The sequence below is a fragment of the Typha latifolia genome, chromosome 10 (genome assembly GCF_019914945.1).
Source record: "Typha latifolia isolate L0001 chromosome 10, TyphaL0001v2, whole genome shotgun sequence".
Classification (NCBI taxonomy): Eukaryota; Viridiplantae; Streptophyta; class Magnoliopsida; order Poales; family Typhaceae; genus Typha; species Typha latifolia.
In genome coordinates, this window is record NC_133095.1 from 2,352,695 (window position 1) to 2,373,928 (window position 21,234).

General features: G+C 40.9%; 4 protein-coding genes across 7 annotated transcripts; 3 read left to right on the forward strand and 1 right to left on the reverse strand.

The window, feature by feature from the left end:
- Window positions 1-44: 44 nt before the first annotated feature.
- Window positions 45-6,261, forward strand: LOC140796123 (LEAF RUST 10 DISEASE-RESISTANCE LOCUS RECEPTOR-LIKE PROTEIN KINASE-like 1.5). 3 transcript variants are annotated; one of them, XM_073149001.1, is made up of 4 exons: window positions 45-3,158; window positions 5,239-5,342; window positions 5,671-5,732; window positions 5,980-6,261. In XM_073149001.1, the coding sequence occupies exon 1, from the start codon at window positions 192-194 to the stop codon at window positions 2,103-2,105; it is 1,914 nt and encodes a 637-aa protein (XP_073005102.1). In that variant the 5' UTR covers window positions 45-191; the 3' UTR covers window positions 2,106-3,158; window positions 5,239-5,342; window positions 5,671-5,732; window positions 5,980-6,261. The 3 variants fall into 3 exon arrangements, with proteins under 3 accessions (XP_073005102.1, XP_073005103.1, XP_073005101.1); XM_073149002.1 differs by having other exon boundaries at window positions 5,255-5,342; XM_073149000.1 differs by having other exon boundaries at window positions 45-5,342.
- A 1,380-nt stretch (window positions 6,262-7,641) lies between these two features.
- On the forward strand, window positions 7,642-10,123 carry LOC140796124 (protein NUCLEAR FUSION DEFECTIVE 4-like). Its single transcript, XM_073149003.1, has 2 exons — window positions 7,642-8,147; window positions 8,823-10,123. Exons 1-2 carry the CDS (start codon window positions 7,689-7,691, stop codon window positions 10,047-10,049), a joined length of 1,686 nt encoding a protein of 561 aa, XP_073005104.1. The 5' UTR covers window positions 7,642-7,688; the 3' UTR covers window positions 10,050-10,123.
- Window positions 10,124-10,686: 563 nt separating this feature from the next.
- Window positions 10,687-12,880, reverse strand: LOC140796125 (AAA-ATPase ASD, mitochondrial-like). The gene is made up of 2 exons (XM_073149004.1): window positions 12,249-12,880; window positions 10,687-11,894 (listed from the first exon to the last, which is right to left on the reverse strand). Exons 1-2 carry the CDS (start codon window positions 12,580-12,582, stop codon window positions 10,798-10,800), a joined length of 1,431 nt encoding a protein of 476 aa, XP_073005105.1. The 5' UTR covers window positions 12,583-12,880; the 3' UTR covers window positions 10,687-10,797.
- Window positions 12,881-14,129: 1,249 nt separating this feature from the next.
- Window positions 14,130-20,942, forward strand: LOC140796400 (protein EARLY FLOWERING 5-like). 2 transcript variants are annotated; one of them, XM_073149430.1, is made up of 9 exons: window positions 14,130-14,672; window positions 16,261-16,354; window positions 17,292-17,377; window positions 17,815-17,864; window positions 17,962-18,031; window positions 18,102-18,183; window positions 18,272-18,693; window positions 18,913-19,446; window positions 20,200-20,942. In XM_073149430.1, exons 1-9 carry the CDS (start codon window positions 14,592-14,594, stop codon window positions 20,419-20,421), a joined length of 1,641 nt encoding a protein of 546 aa, XP_073005531.1. In that variant the 5' UTR covers window positions 14,130-14,591; the 3' UTR covers window positions 20,422-20,942. The 2 variants fall into 2 exon arrangements, with proteins under 2 accessions (XP_073005531.1, XP_073005532.1); XM_073149431.1 differs by lacking the exon at window positions 14,130-14,672 and having other exon boundaries at window positions 16,332-16,349; window positions 17,291-17,377.
- The last annotated feature ends 292 nt before the right edge of the window (window positions 20,943-21,234 follow it).

Here is a 21,234-nt window from a genome sequence, read left to right on the forward strand (position 1 = left end):
TTTGGAAATTTACACATAGAACCCCAGATTCAAGAGAATTTAAAGAAGGAACTTTTCTCTATTTACAAATAGATCCCTTTCTTTCTTTTTTCTTTTTCCAATTCGACATGGTCGAATCCAATCCACCGAACAGAGAATAAAACAACTCCGCACGTGACCACTTCCCTCTCTTTCCCTCCTCCGTGCTTCCTATGACTCTCGTATTCTATCTCACTCTCCTCCTTTCCCTTGGTTCCGGATACCGCCCAATGCCGTCACGGACCTTGTACCTCATCGCCCTATTCCTCTTCTTCTGCTCGGCGGTGACCGGATCCCACCGCTACCCTCCTTGCTCACCTTCTCTTCTCCAAACCCATTCCCCTTGCCCCCCCTTCCGGTCACCGCCCAGCTTCCCCTTCGCCACCTCCCCGGGTTGCGGTCACCCCTCGTTCCAGATCCGCTGCTCCGCTCCCCACGCGCTCATCTTCATCAACTCCACCCGCTTCCTCCTCCTCGACCATGGCAATACCTCTCTCCTCCTCTCCCCTTCCTCTTCTCCCTCCCCCTCCTCTAAATGTCCTTCTCTCCCCACGAAGCCCATTGACTTCTCCGGATCTCCTTTCCGCCTCGCTGCGAACGAGTGCGATCGGTTCTTCTCGCTCCGCTCCTGCCGATCTTCACCGGCGAACTTGTCGTCTTCGTGTTCTCTTTCTATATGGCAGATGGGTCTCTTGGCTCGCCCCGGTCGCCTCCTTGCCTCATGCTCAAATGCCAGTCCCGTGCCCTCGCATAGCCATGCCTGCGAGGGAGACGTGTCGAGTTCCATTGCGGCATTTCTTCGAAGAGGTATAAGGGTAGAGTGGTATCCAACGTCTGATCCCTACTACACCAAATGCTCCTCTTGCGTTGGCTCCTGCGGCTTCAACGACTCCTCGGCCGCGAAGCCATTCCTCTGCTTCCCCTCCTCCGCTCATCTCAACCGCCGCGGCGGAGCCGGCGACGGCGCCACCCGCCGTGTTCTCTTCCTCACCACTGCGCTCTTCGCTGCGGCGGCGCTCGTATTGCTTCTTCTGTTCTCCTTCTGCGTTGCGGCGGCTCTCCGCCGCCGACAGGGAGGGGGCGGCTGCGCCGCCGCCGATCCGATGACAGTCTTCCTCCGCCGTCACCACCTCTACCCGCCGGTTTTTACGTACGATCAGCTCCACACCGCGACCGGAGGCTTCGACCCCTTGCGCAAGCTTGGCGACGGCGGGTTCGGGTCCGTTTACCTTGCGGACCTCGGCGACGGCCGCGCCGCTGCCGTGAAGCGGCTCCACCGCCACCACCCCGAAGCCACCTCCGCCTCCACAGTTACCAAATCCTTCTGCAACGAGATCTTAATCCTCTCCTCGCTCCGCCATCCGAACCTTGTCCGCCTCCACGGCTACTGCGCCGATCCCCGTGGCCTCCTCCTCGTCTACGACTATGTCCCCAATGGCACCCTCGCAGACCACCTCCACGGCCATCGCCGCCGCTGCGGCCTCGCGTGGGGCGTCCGTGTTGACGTGGCACTCCAAACCGCCGCGGCGCTTGAATACCTCCATTTCGCTGTCAAACCTGCTGTCGTCCACCGCGATGTCACGTCAGCTAACATCTTCGTCGAGGCTGATATGCGCGTCCGACTCGGTGATTTCGGACTTTCACGGCTTTTGACGTTGCCAGACGCCTGCTCGACGTCAGCTTCCAGAGAGCTCGTTTGCTGCACTGGGCCGCAGGGGACGCCTGGTTATCTTGATCCGGAGTACCATCGCTCGTTCCGGCTCACAGAGAAGAGCGATGTGTATAGCTTTGGGGTGGTTATGTTGGAACTAGTGACGGGGATGAGGGCAGTGGACGTGAGGAGGGAGAGGAGGGAGATGACCCTGGTGGACCTGGTGGTTGGGAAGATACAAGCCGGGGAGCTGGCTCAGGTGGTTGACCCAATTCTAGTTGTGAAAGGGAAGGGGGATGCGGAGGAGGCAGTGATGAGTAGCATTGAGGCCATTGCTGAGCTTGCTTTTAGATGTGTGGCAGGGGATAAGGATGACAGGCCGGATGCAAGGGAGCTGGTATTGGAGCTGAAGAGAATCCGTGGAAAGTTAACATGAGCTTCCAATTAAGGCATCTTTTAGCTACAAAGACGAGCAGTATGATTTTTCCAAAAAAAGATATTTCAATTCTCATTCATGAAATGCTATATACATTTTTGTTCAGCGAAGATTGGGCAGGGTCCTTGTATGTTCCTATAGTTTGGACTTTTGGAGTTTTTATAGATAATTTGCTACAGTCTTGCAAAGTGGGAAGCCATAAGGTTCTGGTGAGAGTATATTTTCTCAGGAATGCAAGGTCAGGAATTTTCTGCCTTATTGAGATCCTGGAGAAGTTACCAGGAAAAAAAAGAAGCAAACGATCACGTTGCATTCTGCTAATGTAGTTTCAAATTTCAATAGTTAGATGCCACATTTGAAATGATGTTCAGAGATGTTGCTTTGCCTTGGTTGAATGGAAAACAGAAGTAAATTTTCTTGCAGCTGATTGAAGAAGAAATTTCTTTGAAGCGATTAGATATCAAAGGTCTTATGAACTTTTCTCATTTACTCTGAGCTTCTAAACATTGGTTGAATAATGGATGACATTTCAATGCTTTATTTGAAGAGATAGAGGAACAAGATAGTACATTAGCAGGGTGTCAATGTATGATGGAGAAGGTTAAGGCAGATCTCATGTAACTAGGACAATATTTCCACAGATGGGAAGCTATTCTTGCTTATGTGGGTAATTGAGAATTTAAATTTTAGAACCCTTGTAAAGCACCACTGCATCCTTGGTTGATGATTTTGCATCTACAATATGGTCCGGAATTAGATGAAGTTAATATAGTTGTATGGGACATCAAAAAAGTCTATTTTTAGAAGGCTTGTCGAAACTGCTAACATAAGTTCTCGTAAAATGTGTCATTTCAACTGTTGGTTCAGGTATGCAGAGATGGCTGTGTTGCATGTCTTCAGTATTGGTTGCCTGCAATGCTGTATGATAGCTCATGCCCTGCAATATAGTTGATGAGTTAAACCAGTCTGGTGTGAATAGATGTCGCCAATTTGTGTGGGAAATGCTGAATTCAGTTCAGTCAAATCAATTCCTCTCTTTTCAGATCAGAATCTGTAAGTCATTTACACTTTTGCAGCGGCAAGATTTTTGGATGTTCCATTTTCCTGTTGTTTGTTAATTTGAACTTGCTTATAGTTTTATAACTGTCTGTTTCCCGTTGCTCCTTGGAGACTTTTAGTTGAGATTCTCTCATTGACATTCTTTTATCATCTGTCCTACTCTGGTTCTTAAAGCATCCTGGTTGAGGCAACGTCCATTTTTGTTTATTATACTTTATGCTGCTTCCTCTTGGTGTTAGTTAATTTGACTCAATGAAGACTGCTCATACAAAATCATGCCATTTTTAGAGGTAAATCTTTCTCAGTATTTGGCTTTTCTGTAACAGCATGAAATTATATACATTGAGGTCCTGAATAATGCATGAATTGAATTGCTTAGACTTGATTTCATTTGTATCTATCTGCATATTCCATGCCTGATGAATGAGCTCACTTGTTTGTAGCGTCCATGTTTATTTAGTGATATCATATAGTAGAATTAATCCTACATAGAGTCCTTAGTGCCTGGGCCTCAATGCCTAAGGATGTTTGTATCGTATACCCCCACTTCACTCTCCTTTACTGGATACACTTTCTATGATTCAGTTATTGGATTGTACAGGAGTCAAAGTACTTCTGCCAAAGTGGTAGAGATCCATTATTGGCAATTGGGGAATTCAACTCCCCTCTAGCAGCAATCTGAACTTCAGTGCATATGCCCACTTCTCAAGTTAATTTTAAGCTCCACTTTTTTATTTTTAATTGGTGTACTGAAGTAGTATCATTTATTAATACAGCTTTTAGAAGAAAACTCACCATCTTATAAATAAAAAAGGAAGAATAAACAAATCTTTGTTCAAAGTGTTTTGTTGGATGAAAAGGTGAGCTTTAGTTCCACTATAGGTTAGTTATACTTATGCAATGATCCTTTAGATATACTCCAATTCGGAAGTTTTGAGACAGACAGCCTATCCTAAAGTAAGTACAAAGTTCATTCTGCATTGCATAACTGTAGTGGAAACTTTTTTTCTCACAATGTAGAAATGCTTATTTCTCACTTGGTTGCTGTACACAGGGTATATGATGTACCATCTCAGTGCTAACACATGAGATTGAAACCAAGTAGGAAATTCTCCATAGATTTTTAAATCATGTCTCACTTGTTATCATGTATGCATTAATTGCACTCATAGTTGATGCAAGTTGTAGAAATCTTTTAGAGTTGCTCAAAAAGCCTAAGAGTCCGAAGCCCGTCCATGTGTCCAACCCAATAAAATTGGGTCATAACCCATCCCAAGCTGCTTTGGACCCAGCCCGGCTAGAACCGAAAGTCTATTGGATTGGCTCGAGGTCAAGCCATGTCTAAGCCCGACCCAACTCGAGCTCGTAGCACCCAACCCGTCCATTAAGGCCCATAGATAATGACTCATCTTTTAAGCTCTAGCCAGTCCGCCCGTAATTAGTTCGACCCATGTCTATTACATTTAAATTTAAGTTTCTTAAATAATTTAATTACTTATATTCCTTAAACGTTAAATATTTGTTTGCTCATTAGGGAATAGGGAGCATTAGCCACGGTAACAAAATTAAATTGTGACTAGCTTGATAGATTGGAAACAATTATAGAAGTGAGAATATTTAAAAATATTTTAAATCATATAAAATTCTTTCTAGGCATTTAAAAGTTTTTCTACTATATAAAAATATTCTTTTCAAATATTTAGATTTAACTAGACATGGTCTGTCCATCCATTTACAATTGGCCCGCCCAATAATATGGGTATAGGTTAGACCGGCCTAGAAAACTTGAACCTGGCCTAAGCCCAATTTTATTTTGTCCAGGCCAGGTCTAGCTCCGTCTGTGAGCACCCCTAAAATCTTTCATATATTGATTTATATAATATTTTTAGAAGGTCTTAATTGCCAGGTGGCCTTATATTAGCTGGACTTGATTGATCATTGCAAAGGGTCGACCAGATTCTTCTAATGGCAACTTGCTTAATATTTGTTTCCATCTGGAATACTTATTGTTTTAGACGGATAACTTTTTATTCAAAACTGTATAGGAATTGTCTCTTCACATAAATTGTTGTAGATATTTTGGACTGCAGGAAATTCTTGCAGCTGGAGTTGCAGAGAGACCGCTCCCAGAGAAAGTTTACTTCCACTGTGAATGGATGGCATGGTGGAGAAGATCAGGTCAGACAAGAATCGGTCAAGTTTGTTAGTTGAATGAGCTTAAAACTGTGCTGGTCATCGTCATGAGTAGTAATGGTTTTTTTTTTTTCTTTCTATTCTTCAGCATTTTCCTATTTTCTAGCTTTATTTTTATGCTTGTAAGGCATATGTTGTCTGAATGGATTGAATGAAGGGGGCAGTTATTAACCCAAACATATTATCCTTTTCTCTTCTCCCAATTCTGTTTCTTCTTCTTATCCAAATTCATTCTTCTAAATGCTGATTCTATGTATTGCAACAAAGCCTCATGCTTATGTATTTCTTGACTTGACAAAATTATTTCAAACAGGATGACGAAATCACAAGCTGTCACATCGACCATTCTCATGATTCTTCTGATTTGCTCACTAGGTAAGCATACACTAGTTACGCTAATTTGTCAGCTTACTTTTCAATGCTTGATCATACAGAAAGAATTAAAGATATGCCATTATATTCCTATGGACACTTTGATGATAAGGCTCTATCGTATCGTGATGTTTTCATGCTTAAACTTCGGGATGAAATATTGTTTCACTTGGGTAGAGGTTATAATATGTTTTGCCAACATGGCATGTCAATCGAGGATTTATCACTTTGTTTTGTAATTCCTTTGTAGGGAAAGTGGCACTCGGAGAAAGTGCTGCAGGAACTATGGCAGTATGCTTCGACGCAATACGCTTTAATCACGCATGCAACACCACTGAATGTGTTCAGATCTGCAATCACCGTTACAGTGGCAAGTTATCTGCTGTGTACTGTGGATCACCTGAGAGTTGTATATGCGAATTTCCTTGCTCGTAGATTGCATACTCTTCAATCTCTACTGGGCATTGATCAACAAAATTATGTATGACTTGACTGCAAGGCATGAATAAATGCAAGTTGTACGTTATATAAACTATTTGCTTAATTATGCTGATATCTCCCTGAAGTATATCTAATTTTTATGAAAAGTTTATAAACGTTTTTAGGTTGTAATGTCCCTCCTAACTTTTAGATATAAATAAAAATGCAAACGACAGTAACGAAATATGCCCAATAATTTTTATACTCCTAATAAATATATTATATTATTATTTTTCAAATTAAATTAGTAACATCTATTCTCGCCACTTCCTTCTACCTTCTCGGTTGTCAGGCGAGAAGGATGGCAAGGCAGGGAGGTGCCACAACCATCTTGGTCTCACCGAGGATGACCCACTGCATAGGTCTCAATGGAGGCAAATCCGAAGGAGGCCAACTTGTTCATTGCCGGAGGCGATGCAGAAAGAGTATGTTGGAAAGAAATATTAAAATCAGATTTTGTTCCAACTTAAGAGGGGTGTTTGTTGGAAAGAAATATCGAAATCAGATTTAGTTCTAACTCGAGGGAGAGTGTTAAAAAGAAATATCGAAATAAGATTTTATTACTATTATTATTAATTTAATTAATCTATTTGTTATTTACATTCCTTGTATACATCAGCTCTATCTTATACATCAGCTCTATCTTAAAAAGTAATTCATTTCCTTTAGTTTTCAAAAGTTGCTTATTATATTTTGGTTTTCCATTAAACTTTTGACTACGGCAATAGTTGCTTATTATACCTCCGGGCGAAGAGAAAATAGTCAGGCGAGAATATGACAGATTTTATTTCGCCGTTCTCTTCTGCCTAAAGAGTTTACAGAGAGTACATACTTGGACGATTGAAGATGGAAGAAAACTTTGAATTGGATACCTTCCCACTTTAGACATTACCTTCTAAAAGACAAAATTGGACAATGATGTGAAGAAATTAACAGATGTTTTTTTCCTTAAATTTTGGTACAATTGTCGTCTTCTTTTAAAGGAAGTAATTTTCTGCAAATTAAGTACAATTATCTCAGCAGTAGTACTAGTCCCCTATGGCCCTATCACGTCCATAACATGAGTGGCCTTTTTCAAACATTTTAGATAAATAAGTGAGTTATTAAATTATATAGAGTAATATGCCAAACTGCTTTAGATGAAAACAATTTGCTAATGACGTTGCTGGTCTTTTAATATATTTCTCTATTCACCCCTATTTACTTCATGTATTTAAAATTAAATTTATTTTGCAGAAAAGTACAGCATTAAAGTTGGCATTTAATGCTGGTACAGTGGTACCTGCCGCATCCACGCCACGGGACCGAGGCTGCCAAAGTGCCCAGTTTATACCCTTCAAACTTTTGCAACCACGGCCCACTTTATCTACCCATCCAACTCATGCCACGTCTGCCTTAATCTGAAACTCTTATTGTTATCTATAAATTTATAAGGAAACAGACAGCTCGATAAGCAACATCGCAAATGACTAGCCGGAGATGATGGGGATCCGGTGCTCCGCGCGGCGGAGCAAATGGGCGGCGATGGCGGCGGGGACGTGGATCCAGTGCTCCGCCGGTGGGTCCTACTGCTTCGGGGTGTACTCGCCGCTCTTAAAGTCGAGCCAGGGATACGACCAGTCCACGCTCGACTCCGTCGCCTTCTTCAAGGACGTCGGCGCCAACGCCGGAGTTCTCTCTGGCCTCCTAGCCTCGTGGGCCCCGCTCGGACGCCGGCGCCCGTGGCTCGTCCTCCTCGCCGGCGCCGCCCAGTGTTTCGTCGGGTACCTCCTCATGTGGCTCTCCGTCACCGGCGCGGTGAACCGGCCGCCGCCCTGGGCCATGTGCCTCTACATGCTCCTCGCCGCGCAGGCACAGACCTACCTCAACACGGCGGATGTTGTCACGGCCGTCGAGAATTTCCCGGAGTACCGTGGCACCGTGATCGGCATCATGAAGGTAGGGTTTTTCTTTTCCTCGATCGTCTCCTTTTTATTTGAATGATTTGTCTATATGATCAAATTACTAGTTTGGTGGAAAGTTTCGTTTCTTGGATACAAAAGGGAATTCATTTCTTATTAATTTTTGGAATGTTTGGTGGGTACTGAGGTTAGAAATTCTTCTTGCATGTAGAAGCTTTTAGTGGAGAATTAGCTAGATTGAGAGCAGAATTTCTTGTTCTGATCGATCATTTATAAGTTGTAAAATTTAAAAGAAAATTATGGGAGTTTTGACATCCCCTGTTATCCCTCTTCAGTTTGTCTATCCATAGTGAGCCCTTCGGGCGGTGTTTTTAGCTATCCTACAATTTTAGTTGATAGATGGTATATTTAATACGATAGATGCTGCAGTTGTTTATTGAGATCGTACTACAGAGAACTATTAGTAAAATGTAACTAATCACTTAAATAAGTTGACTTTCTTGATCTCTGGTTGAGCTTTTGCTCAATTTGTAAATAATCTGATCTTGAGCAGTGCACACCAATACCTACTGCCTTTTAATCTACAGAATCAGGGAAAGTCCCTGGATATCAAGGATATAATGATTGATTTACTTAAAGTTTGCTGGATAATATAACTGTTATAATGGTGATTAACATTTTGCTTTTGCTCTTTGTGCATATATATGTATAGGGTTTTCTGGGTCTAAGTGGAGCTATTTTGGTTCAAATATATCAAACAATGTTCAATGACAGCCCGAGTTCTTTTCTTCTGATGCTTGCACTGTTGCCTACTTCTCTAGCAGTGTTGCTCCTGTTCTTTGTTGAAGTTCATCATGAAAATGGAAAATATGACAAGAAATTCCTTGGTGCCTTTTCAGTTATTGCCTTATGTGTTGCTGGTTATCTTATGCTTGTCATAATTGGTGAACATGCTATCATAATTGGATCAACAGCTCGCACTGTGATATTTGCTATAGTCATGTTATTGCTTCTATCACCGCTAGCCCTTGTAGTAAAAGCCCAGATGAGGGAGGACTCAGAAGCACTGGTAGGAATTGCTTGTCACGAAAGTGTTACATTGATTGAAGAAAAAGATACAAGAGAAATTGCTGGCTACAGGGGTCACGAACGATTAGTAGCCAAAGGGGCTCGTACACAGAATGATCGTAGTGGTGGTGTTGACTCTTACAATGAGATTGAGCCATCTTTTCAAGAGAAGCTGCAGCAGCCAAGAGAAGACATGAACTTATTGCAAGCAATGTGTTCGTATGACTTCTGGTTACTGTTTCTAGTCATGGCATGTGGGATGGGTTCAGGATTGGCAACTGTAAACAACATTAGCCAAATTGGAGCATCACTTGGTTACAAGATCTCCGATATGAATACCTTAGTTTCGCTATGGAGTATATGGAATTTTCTGGGGCGTTTTGGTGCCGGCTATATCTCTGATTACTTCCTTCATTCAAGAGGTTGTGCTAGGACATTATTCATAGCTTTAGCACTTCTTATAATGAGTGTTGGCCATGTTATCATCTCCTCTGGCCTTCCTGGTTCTCTATATGTGGGTTCTTTCTTGGTTGGCCTGTGCTATGGTTCTCAATGGGCACTGATGCCCAGTGTCACCTCAGAAATATTTGGCCTCACGCATTTCGGCACCTTATTCAACACCGTGGCCGTTGCAAGCCCCTGCGGTTCTTATGTTCTCTCAGTGAGAGTGGTAGGCTATATATACGACATGAAAGCATCCGACGGGCATACATGCGTGGGTAAGCACTGCTTCATGCTATCATTCTTGATAATGGCATGTGTTTGTCTTCTCGGATTTGTCGTTGCTTTAGGACTGTTCTATAGGTCTAGAAGGTTTTATAAGCAGGTTATATATGCAAGATTACAGAGATTACAATCTTTCGTTTCATAATGAGGTGGGTGTTTTGGTTTTCTTTGTTGTCCTCGTTCAATGCAATGATATTTACGTAAGGCTTGGTTCTTTCATATTTAATAATTCTACAGGTAAATATGCTTATAATGGCTTAATCAGTGGAATGCATAGTTTCTCTTTAGCGTTATTTGATTCGATTTGACTTTTGGGGTGAAATGAATAGATATTGCCTTCGTTAAAATTTGAAATCTTTTTCGCATTACCAAATTAATCTAGTCCGCAGAGATGCACTAGATTATCCAAGCAGTAGCAGCAGAGCAATCGTAGGCTTCACGATAGCAATAACTCTGAAAAAGAGAGATTCTTTCATGCTTACAAAATGATAGAGATGATGATTCTATAAAGAGTGATTGATTCTATATTAACCAATTTGTTATTAAAAATAATTTTTATAAATTAAAGAATATATAAGATATTTTATATATGTGACTAGATTAATGGATAAAAATTAAGATTTAAGTATATTTTTATTATTTATCCTTATAATGGTTTCCTTAATAATAGGAGTTTAGTTTCCACCAATTTATTATTAATTTTATTGTTTATAAAATAATGGATAGCTAAGAGAGAGAGAAATAAAATATGACTAATTTACTTTTATAATTTACAAAAATAATTTGTAAATCTTTACCGATACTTTTAATTAATTTTATTTAGTATCGTTTTCTATTAAGAGAGAGAAATCAATAGTAATTATTCAATCATTTGCCTTCTATTTATAAAATCCTCAATTTTGAGATGCGTCGATCACTGTCTCCTCGCTGCTGCTGCTCTCTCCATTTCCTTCCTCCTTGGCCCTTTTCAAAGCTTGAATCAAACTCCCAAGGCAGGTCTCCTCGCCGTCGTTAAGGGACTTTGGCGTCAGGTTCTCGGCGACGTCGGCCGGGGTGATGTTAACCTCCTCGAGCAGTTGGCGAATAGTATCAAACAATGGATGCGAGTCAATGTCGAGGTAGTTCTTAGCCAACACCTTAAAAGCCTCAAATCCACAGTACGACATCTCTATGTGCTTGTCCATCCTTCCTCTCCTTATTAACGCCGGATCGAGCTTCTCTATATGGTTGGTCGTGAACACGATGAGCCGCTCTCCGCCGCACGCCGACCAGAGCCCGTCGATGAAGTTTAGCAGCCCGGACAACGTCACCTTGCTGCTCTCCTCTGGGTCGCTCTTCTTCTCCTTACCGTCGTCTTCTTTGTCTCCGCTTGTCTTCTTGCCGTCCTTCCGCTTCCCGGTCAGGTCGAGCGAGCAATCCACGTCCTCGACGACGATGATCGACTTGCTCGTCGTCTCGATGAAAAGCTTGCGCAGCGCGGTGTTGTCCTTGACCGCCGTCAGCTCGAGGTCGTAGATGTCGTAGTCCAATAGGTTAGCCATGGCGGCGACCATCGTGGACTTGCCGGTTCCCGGCGGGCCATAGAGGAGGTACCCCCTCTTCCATGCCTTGCCGATCTTGGCGTAGTACTCCTTGCGATTCCGGAAGGCGAGGAGGTCGTCGATGATCTCCTTCTTCTTGTCGGGGTCCATGGCGAGGGTGGCGAAGGTCGAGGGGTGCTCGAAGACGACGTGGCTCCACGCCGACGCCCTGGATAAAATGTCGTACTTGTTGCTAGCGATGTTGGTGAAGAGCTTGCGCTGCCGGTTCTTGATGGTGACCTCGCGGCCTTCTTTAAGGACGTGGCTGAGGTAGGAGGACATGACGAGCTCGCGCTGGCGCTTGTGGAAAGCGAGCCTGTAGTATCTCTTCTCGTCGCTCGCCGCCGGGCGCCACGGCGGCGAGGTGGACTGCGTAGGCCGGGAGGTGGACGTCCACCACAGCTTGGTACCTTGTATTGGATAAGTAATTGCATCACTCTCTGGTGCAAATTTTTTAAAGAACACCCTATATTTTATCATTATTTTTAATTAACATTCCCTTTTCTCTTAAGATTTTGTAATTATGCAAAGTGAAAAGGAAAATACGTGATATCGCAAAATAAAAAAAGAAGATATTTTGGATATTAGGGCCAGATTTTAGTGCAAAATGGCTATGGACCTATGGTAGGGCTAATAATATATAAATATTGAAAAGTTTGTGTGTGAATCATAAATTTGCGAAAAAAGAAAGAAATATATATATATATATATAGGTGCCTTGGTTGCAAAGTTTCCGCCGGTGTCGTATTCACACTTTCACATACCTTGGAAGTCGTCGGTGACCTCCTCGTGATCGCCCATGCTGACGAGCAGCCGGTCGCTGTCCTTCCCGATCTCCGCCTTGAGCTTGCGCGCGCGCTGCGAGCACGAGGCGGAGAGGTAGGCCTCGACGGCGGCGTAGGCCTCGCTGCGCTTCATACGCTCGCCGGCGTACTCGGGGATGCTGACGTAGATGTACGGGTCGATCCAGGACAGCAGCTTGCTCATGTAGGCGGTGAAGTAGGCCTGGAGATGAGGGGGCAAGAACTGGCGGAGCATCGTGTAGAGGAACAAGAGGCTGCCCATGGCCGACCCCACCCCTGCCATCTTCTCGAACATCTCTCACTCGATCCTTTTACTTCTATCAATCTATCTATTGATTCTCTGTCTGCTTCTCGATTGCATTCCGGTCTACACTAGTGCACGATACTATATAGGACGGAAGGGATGAGAGATGAGTGGAAGAGATCAAAGATTCATTTGTCGGATCAAAAAAGCAAAAACAAAAAAAACAATTAAAATTGACTTTTTGACTTCTTGAAAAGGAGCATGGCCGACACCGATGACCTCTACGTCAGCATCTACGTCTAACTCTCTACCTCTTTGGACTCCAATATTGGAGTAAATTATATTCCAGAGCTCGGTGCATTGACTAAGATTTTTCCTCAATTTGAGTCGAGTCTGTTTCCATTATTTACAGGTGCTAGCTTATGTTTTTATACTTTTTCTCTGATAATATAATTATCTTTTCCACACACAAAAGAATACATCTTAAATTATCTATTCTTAAATCATATAATATTTTGAAGCATTTATATGGGATTTAAAAAGATGCTGTATACCGTTGGAGGATAATTTATTAATCCCTCTCAAGCTCTAAATCTAGATATTTGGAGTTGTTGGATATGCACGTTTCCCTCTCTCCCTTGCGTCTACGTGTCGACACTATTAAACTTCAATAAGTTTAATTTTATAGAAAAAAGAAAAGTACAACTCGGCATCTTTCTGAGTCATCGAGAATAATAAGTTAAGATGGGGCCGCGTCATATGATAAGGTCATGCACTTAGGATAAAGATGAGAAGCCATGTAATTTTGATGGTGGAGAAGGAGAACTCTCTCTCTCTCTCTCTCTCTCTCTCTCTTTCACTTTCTCCCATCTCTCTTCTTTTGTATTCGTTGAAAGTCAAGCTGTTTACTCTACAGCTCCAATAAATATAGCAATTTTCCATAAGATGAGAGAATAATTTTGTACCGTTCTGAGTCTTAAAATTGTAAGCGTAGGGCAATAGAAAGGAAAAGAGACACTAAAAAGCTATGCAAATGAAATTAATGGAGCCAAATTAGAACATGGTTTTTTGTTTGAGCTGCTTCGTACCGTTTAGTTCTAGCTGTCCTCAAATATGTACTAATATATTTGTCTCTTATATTTGATAATTCTAATCATACCAATTCGATCATCCTTTGAAATACTATCACTCAACTAACTTTTAAAAGTTGGAAGGGTACAGATTACATGAGTTTTAGGGCCAACTCTAAGCAAATTGGTTTAGTCTAGTTCAGTTCATTTCAATATTATGTGTTGACTGGGAGAAAAAAATGCTTGAAGCATTGGAGCACAAGGTCGACCAAAATAGAATTCCAACCTTTTGATTATTCAAGAGTTTAAAGATTAGATTTAGACAAGATAAAATGCCAACCGTCCTTTAATACATAAGTATTTAGGTTTCACTAAATTTTTAACTAATAGATATAGTCATTCAATCTAAACTCCAAGTCCTCGTGCCATCGAACCGTTGAGCTATTTAGTTTAGCTGAATTAACTCGCCAAGCTAAGTCACCAACCAAGGGGTGAACTTAAGTCTAAGTCATAAGTGAATACCCTCCTAATTTTCTAAAGTTGGGCGGTCGTCACGGTTGCAGAGAGACGATCGGCCTTGCAGACCAGTTTGTGTGGAATTTGTGCATCATTGCTTGTTCTTAAGATATTTAGGCCCATTACGTTTCGGATCCATGGAAAGTTTAGAAACTGCACATAACGAGCTATATATTTAAACAGTTTTACATTTCATACCCTACTTTTTCCTATTTCTTTGGAAATGTAGAGTTAACTCTGGCTCTGGTGATAGTGAAAGTATGCGATTCGAATCGAAATTACCCAATTGCGTAGCCCAATCCAATTGAGTCCAGGGGCAAGAAACAGTTCCACATTCCACAACCTTTCTGCTGCGATTTCGATTGAGAGATCGATTGCGAACGCCGCTGTAAGGGGGTCAAAGAGATTGATTAGAATCGCCTTCTTCGTTCGATCTCACCGGCGGCAGTTTTACCGGCGGCGGAGGCGGCCAAGATGAAGACAACCAAGGGAGGGAAGGTGATGAACCCTACCGACGCCTATCGGAAGGAGCTCCGCAAGAAGGAGCTGAAGAGGGTAAGCAATTACGAATCCATTCCCCTTAAGGCTTATTGTTGTTGATTTGCAACTTGAATGTTCCCCATCTAAACAACTTCTTTGAGTGGATTGAATGCTTCCGTGAAATGTTATTTAATTGGTCTTTTGATGCTTAGGATGAATCTTTTGTACGTATCTCTCGCTTCGAGCATTATATGCACATTAAAGTTGAATTCTTTATCCAATTTGTGTAGGCAAATTGGGAGAAAGAGTTCTAGATTTTTCTTTTTCTGAATTTCTTGTGAAAAGTAGAATGTGAGTGAAAGTGGAAATAAGTTAAATTTATCTATTTTTCAAATCGAAATGCTTCAGTCGATTCCACCGTTTGGACATTGGGGCATGTACTGCATTCTTGAAATGATTTTAGGGTTTAGCCGTCTAAAATCCAAGTTAATATTGAATTCTTTGTTGCTTCTGGTTTTATAGTAAAATTATTAACTATAGAGAAGCTCGTTCTGTTAGTTGCCTCTCATACAATTGTCTTTCTCTCGTGCTAATCTAGATTATATGTAGCAATTACTAATTGGTACTTATCTGGATGTCACTTGAATAAAAGTTAATTGAGGTCTAAGTCAAACAAGAGATTACTACTTTGCTGCTTTGCCACCTACTGGTGCAACCTTGTTTCTAGAGTTCTTTCAAGATATCTTATGTTATTATCTTACTTTGTTATACACTAATACCAGTGCTTTGTTGATGCTATTCCTGGTATCATCAGGCATTTGCTTAGCTACATCTTATTAGAAATATCAATGCGAGTCTAAGATTGTTCTCAATTCAACTTTTGTTGATTGAAGTTATATCAATTGGTCGTCATTAACTGGGCAATATTTATTGTCTTCATGTCGGTTGTTTTCTGACTTTTGTTACAGACTATTCTACCTCCAAAATAACTAATAAAGACAAATTAGTTAATTGCAATCATTGTAGTCATTCTCAGAGGCTCTTCTTTTGCAGCTCCATTGAAAGTATTTATGTCCTACTCAGTTCTTGATACTTCTAGTGGAGAACAAATGGCATTACTATATTTGGTGGATTTAATGGTTTGGTTGTTATCTGAGCAGTACATGAAATTTGTAAGGATGCATTCTTGGGGACTCATAGTTCTTTGAAGTTTGATCTGCTTCCTTTCCATGCTTATTATTTTCTGATATCACAAAAATCAAGTACATGAATTGTCTCTTTTCCAGCCTATAATGTTCTAATGAGTGAGGATGTGATAATTTTAGAATGTTGACCCAAATTTCTCCACTTTCATGGGTTTGTTATTTCTTTGGAAATACGATGATTTTTTGTTCTCAATGACACCGTCAATTGTCAAGCTACTTAAATTTTCTCTCGTATCTCTCTCGTATATATCATATGCATTTGTGTGTATGGAGCAATTATCATTGGCACAACTCTATTATTTCTTTCAGTCACAATTCTATTTGATACAAAATGAGTATTGCGATTATAAGTCTCCATTGTTGTTCGTTCTATCATCTATCTTGCTGGTTATTGCTATCCTAACTCTCTGACACTAAATTATGGTTGCATTTCTTCTTTTCTCTTATAATATAAACAGAACAAGAAAGAAAGAAAGAAGGTACGGGAGGTTGGTATCTTGAAGAAGGACCCTGATGCCATCAAGGATCAGATTGACAAGCTGGAAATGATGAGTACTTGCTATTGCCTTTGACATATCATATTCTTCATATGATTAGTGCAGATCCTATTGTTGCTTTAACCTTTTCTAATTTTATTATTAGCAAGAATATCAGGATTTAGCTGATTACCTCCTTTTCTATTTTTTTTAGATGTCTGCATCTTTTACATGAGGTAAATTGCTGGTGTCGTCCCATATCATAAATCATGCTGTCTTGGTGAAAGTATATATGTACTAATCTATTTGTTTAGCTAGACATGCTTTGTAAGAGTAAGGTGTAATGTATTCAGTTGGCTGTTATTTATCTGAATCCCCATATGCAGTGCTTTGCAAAGCTTAATGGGTTTTAGACTCATGATTGCAATATATTCAATTTGGTCTAATCTATGGTGACAAATTTGGGGCATCACATACAAAATAGCAAGGATCAGTTCAAAATATGCTTACTGAAGTCTCAGCTATCTTAATCCTACTGGTGAAACGAGTTCAGTTTATGGAGCATGTTGACTTAAAAGACATTGTTTGCAATGTGTGTTTTCCATTATAAAGTTTTACTAGTAATGTGTAGTCTTTCCTTGCTACTTTGAACTGATCCTTGCTATTTTGAACTGATCCATGCTATTTTTCACCTCTTTATGACATTTTAAAATTTAAACAGATAAACCTTCATGTCCAATATTCTTCTAACAATTAATGTTTCAAAGATAGGACCTCAGTGAGATCACTGCTATTTTAGTTATTTAATCTATATAGAGCTGAAAAGAGATTTGCTAGGTGCAAATCCAAATTCACATGATCCGTTGATCAATAGCTTTCTATAATGCAGGGTCCCTTTCTGTATATTATTTCATTATAACCAGATTTGTTGCATGTATCCAATATCCAGCACTGTTTGAAGTTTATAAAGTACTGATACTTGAACTGGTTGCATTTGTGACTGTTCGATGCAGGGGCAGATGGTGCTCTGGACAAGGCAAGGAAGCATAAGAAGAGACAACTTGAGGATACATTAAACCTAGTTTTGAAGAAAAGGAAGGTTTTGTTCTTTCCTTATTTTCTTGGTGGAACTGCTAATTGTTGGATGTTTAATTTCTTCATCTCTCTATTAGTGCTATTTCTTGTGTTCCATGTAAACTGCTTGCCAATTGACTAATCAAACTCATATTGATATCAAACTAGACTGAAAAGGAGATCGACTCTACTGACTGGCAACTGAATCTAATTGAACAGAAACTGAATCAGTTGGACCCACAATAAGTATAATGGAACTCCAATTGACCTAAAATGATCTCAAGCTACTTCAACTGAGTTCAATTTAAACCTAAATACTTTAGACAAGTTGGTTGGAGTGAGATTGATTATTTCCATAAGTAATAAGAATATCTTCATATTCCACTATAAACAGTCGAAAAAAACTGATTCTATTTTTTCTGAATCTGTTCCTTTAATATTTGGTATTCAATTTTGACACAGGAATATGAAGAGAAAATGCGTGAAAAAGGTGAGGAACCAGTTATGTTCAGGTGAGGTTTATCCCATTGATCTGCTCTACTTTCATTTCATATTCCATATTGATTTTCCCTATTTGTCATTTCCTTTTGTATGTGTATTTGTTACCAGCCACCTGGGTCCCCCTCGGAGACGGTCCACTGCAGAGGAAGATGAAAGAGCAAAGCACCCAAAGCCTGAAGTGTGTTTCTAAACCAAGTCATTTCTCTTAAGACTTAAATGTGGACAAACTAACCGGCTTCTTACTGCAGGACTCAGTTTATTATCATCCTACATTAAACCCAACAGGGGCACCTCCTCCGGGCAAACCCCCCATGTACAAATCATCTATAGGTTACTATTCTTCTTCCACCTTTGTCTGTATATTTTGACAATTAATGAAATATCAAGTCCAAATTTCAGTTTTGTGGTATATGTGTAGGACCTAGAATCCCATTACCTGCTTCCTCAAGCACTGGAGCATCTTCCTCCAAGCCAGAATCAGAAGAAGCAGGACTTTCCTTACCACCACCACCCCCACTGCCACCTCCCTTGCCAACCTCTGGTGAAATTTCTTCTATGGAAGATTCTTCTGTTGCTTCATCAATACCTTTACCTCCACCACCACCAAACCCACCTAAGCCAACTGCAGATGCAAAAGCTCTGATACTGCCACCACCACCTCCACCTCCTCCAGGACCACCACCAAAAGAACAAAATGCAGCTCATACATTGTTACCTCCTCCTCCACCCCCACCCCTTCAGCGGTCTTTACAGCTACCACCAATAAGCACAAATGTAGAGGAAGTAGACAATAGCAAAAGTGCAGCTTCAGAGGGCCTACATATGAAAGATTCTAATTGGGTATTATTTTGTTCAGCTTAAATGCATTGGCATCTAGCACTAGGTAACATGCCTAGAGAAAACTTGCATGATGAACATTTTAATTTAGTGGTCTATATAGATCAGTTGTCAACATGGTTCTTCCTTATCTTGGTAGAGCTTAAGTACAAGCAATAAAGTTTCCTTTTTAACAAAAAAAACACCTTTTTTTTTATTGAGTTTGTATCTCTTCTTTTTCAGGGTACAGCTGTGCTCCCTCCACCTCCACCACCCCCTGGATTGCCCTTCAAATCAACAGATGGGCAATATGGTATTGCACCCTCGGAAGATAATGCTACAGGAAGAAGTGAAAATACTAAAATGGCACAATTGCTACCACCACCTCCAACACACCTACCACCCTTGTCTCACAGACCTCCCCTGATCCACTCTTTACAACCTGACATTTTACCTCCCGGAATTGCACGATTTCCCCCTCCACCAGATATGAGACCACCACTGATGATCCCCGGAATTCCTAGTAGGCCTCCTCCTCCTCCTCCTCCTCCTCCTCCAGGGATTCCTCCTCAAATTACAAGGCCACCTTTTGGTATGCCTCCTGGTCCACCGCCAATTCCTAGGCCTCCAGTCATGGCAGGTCTTTTCAATGCTCAAGATGATGACTTTGCTGCATTCAACCACCCCTTGCCTCAGAAACCATCATACGTCAAATCAGCTGCATCAACAGTTGTGAAGAGACCATTAGCACAACATAACCCAGAACTGACAGCTATGGTTTGTTCTTCACTCTGTTAATTCCTTGCAGTCGGTGCATTCCGAACTTGTCTGGAAATTGGCTTGTGACTTTGAAATTATATAGTCAATATGATATCTTAGTTTCTTATTCCTATCAAATAGTGCATTAGTAACTAGAAAGGGTAGTGTTGAAGAAATGAAAGAAAGAAGCTTAGGCTACTGTAGGTTAGAGAATAATTAAGTTTTGCACGTTGAGCAGACATTGCCAAACTAGTATTGCTGGGGTTCTGAATAACAGCAATATCATCATTCTTTTAAAACGATTATTCTTTTTGTGCAGTTGGAGCTCTTTGCTCCAAGGTCAGAGCATTTGTAGCTGAAGTTTGTTCCAAATGCTGGTTCTTTTCATGTTTATTTGGTCGAGTTTCTTGTTTTCATTTGAAAAGGCTGTGCATTTGAGATTGATAGTTTTACAATGTTTCACTTGAGAACTCGAGTTCTCTGTTTTCCTCTATTTTCCATTTGCTTACTGTTTAATGCAGTAAGCAGATAAAGGAGTTGCTGATTTCAGTAATTATATTTTGGCAGTTTTTTTTGGGTACTTAAAGTATCAACAGAGGGAAAAGTTTCAATGTCATGACCTCTGGAAATGCCATAAATTCAGCAATATTACTATGTCAATCTGTTGTGCTACGTTTAGGGTTGAGAGTCCTTTTTATTTATTATATCTTTATATCATTGCATATGCCAGTTTTATCTGCAGTATTATCAGTAGTTCGTCCATTGGTGCAGGTTCCTGCATCCGTGCGTGTAAGGAGAGAATCTGCAAACCCAAAAACAAAACCGAAGCAGCAGCTCTCAGCAACAGCTTCAGCTCCCAAACCTTCAGCTACCACTACCATTGGAAAGCCTGTCTCAATGGTGACGTCATCAACAACAAAGGCACAGAGTATTGATGACTCGTATACAGCCTTTTTGGAGGACATGAAAGCACTGGGCGCTCTTGAAGGCTAGGCATCTATGAGATGCCATGGCAAGTTAACAGACTCCGGTTTAGGACCCAAATGCAAGGGAAGATGTCAGTGATTATGTCTTTGTGGTGCTGGCTAGAATAATTATACTTTTTGTCCTCAAAGCTCCATATTCATGTTATTCATTTTCCATAGGCGGTATGACCCTTTTGTCTAACATTGGCATATCAAACTGACAAAGCTAAATATGCGTGCCCTCTGTCTGATCAAAACATCTGGGACATCTCATTGGATCTAAAAGTTGCAACCTAATGGCTTATCTTCAAGTACAAAATTGAGCTTGAAATTTCCTCAATGGGAATATGATTCTATTATCAAGAGCCAGATATTTGTCAATGGATATTAGACATTTATGGTCAAGAAAATGTTACTCTAACCAATTGTATCATCTTCTTTAAGTGTATTCTGTAGATGTTGGCATGTTGCTTGATCTTGGCTTCTTTTACGCACTTTTTTGCAAATGGATCAATAATTGAAGAAATGTTAACTGTTATGTTGTCTGAATTATTGAGAGCTGTTTATTTCTTGCCAATCTTGCAGCCTATATAAGCTAAACATCGCGTCTTGTGTTGTATGAGTTCCTCTTTGTTGTAGATAACTGTGATTCACTGAGAACAGAGGATTTATAATTCTCGGCCATTTCGGTTTACTGACAATTCTAATCATTCAAGGTATACTTCGATGGCGTATTGCAGATGCTTTTCCTCGATTATGGTGATGTGCAAGGACCCAATAATATAAGATTTCGATGTTCTTAAATCTTGTCCTGGTGGAAGTTGAAGAAAGGAGCTGGCAT

Coding starts and splice junctions, on each gene's coding strand:
- LOC140796123 (XM_073149000.1), top strand. CDS start 192: ATGACTCTCGTATTCTATCTCACTCTCCTCCTTTCCCTTGGTTCCGGA.
- LOC140796124 (XM_073149003.1), top strand. CDS start 7,689: ATGATGGGGATCCGGTGCTCCGCGCGGCGGAGCAAATGGGCGGCGATG. Junction 8,148..8,822: donor CCGTGATCGGCATCATGAAG/GTAGGGTTTTTC, acceptor ATATATGTATAG/GGTTTTCTGGGTCTAAGTGG.
- LOC140796125 (XM_073149004.1), bottom strand. CDS start 12,582: ATGTTCGAGAAGATGGCAGGGGTGGGGTCGGCCATGGGCAGCCTCTTG. Junction 11,895..12,248: donor GGTCACCGACGACTTCCAAG/GTATGTGAAAGT, acceptor ATCCAATACAAG/GTACCAAGCTGTGGTGGACG.
- LOC140796400 (XM_073149430.1), top strand. CDS start 14,592: ATGAAGACAACCAAGGGAGGGAAGGTGATGAACCCTACCGACGCCTAT. Junction 17,378..17,814: donor TAGTTTTGAAGAAAAGGAAG/GTTTTGTTCTTT, acceptor ATTTTGACACAG/GAATATGAAGAGAAAATGCG. Junction 17,865..17,961: donor GAGGAACCAGTTATGTTCAG/GTGAGGTTTATC, acceptor ATTTGTTACCAG/CCACCTGGGTCCCCCTCGGA.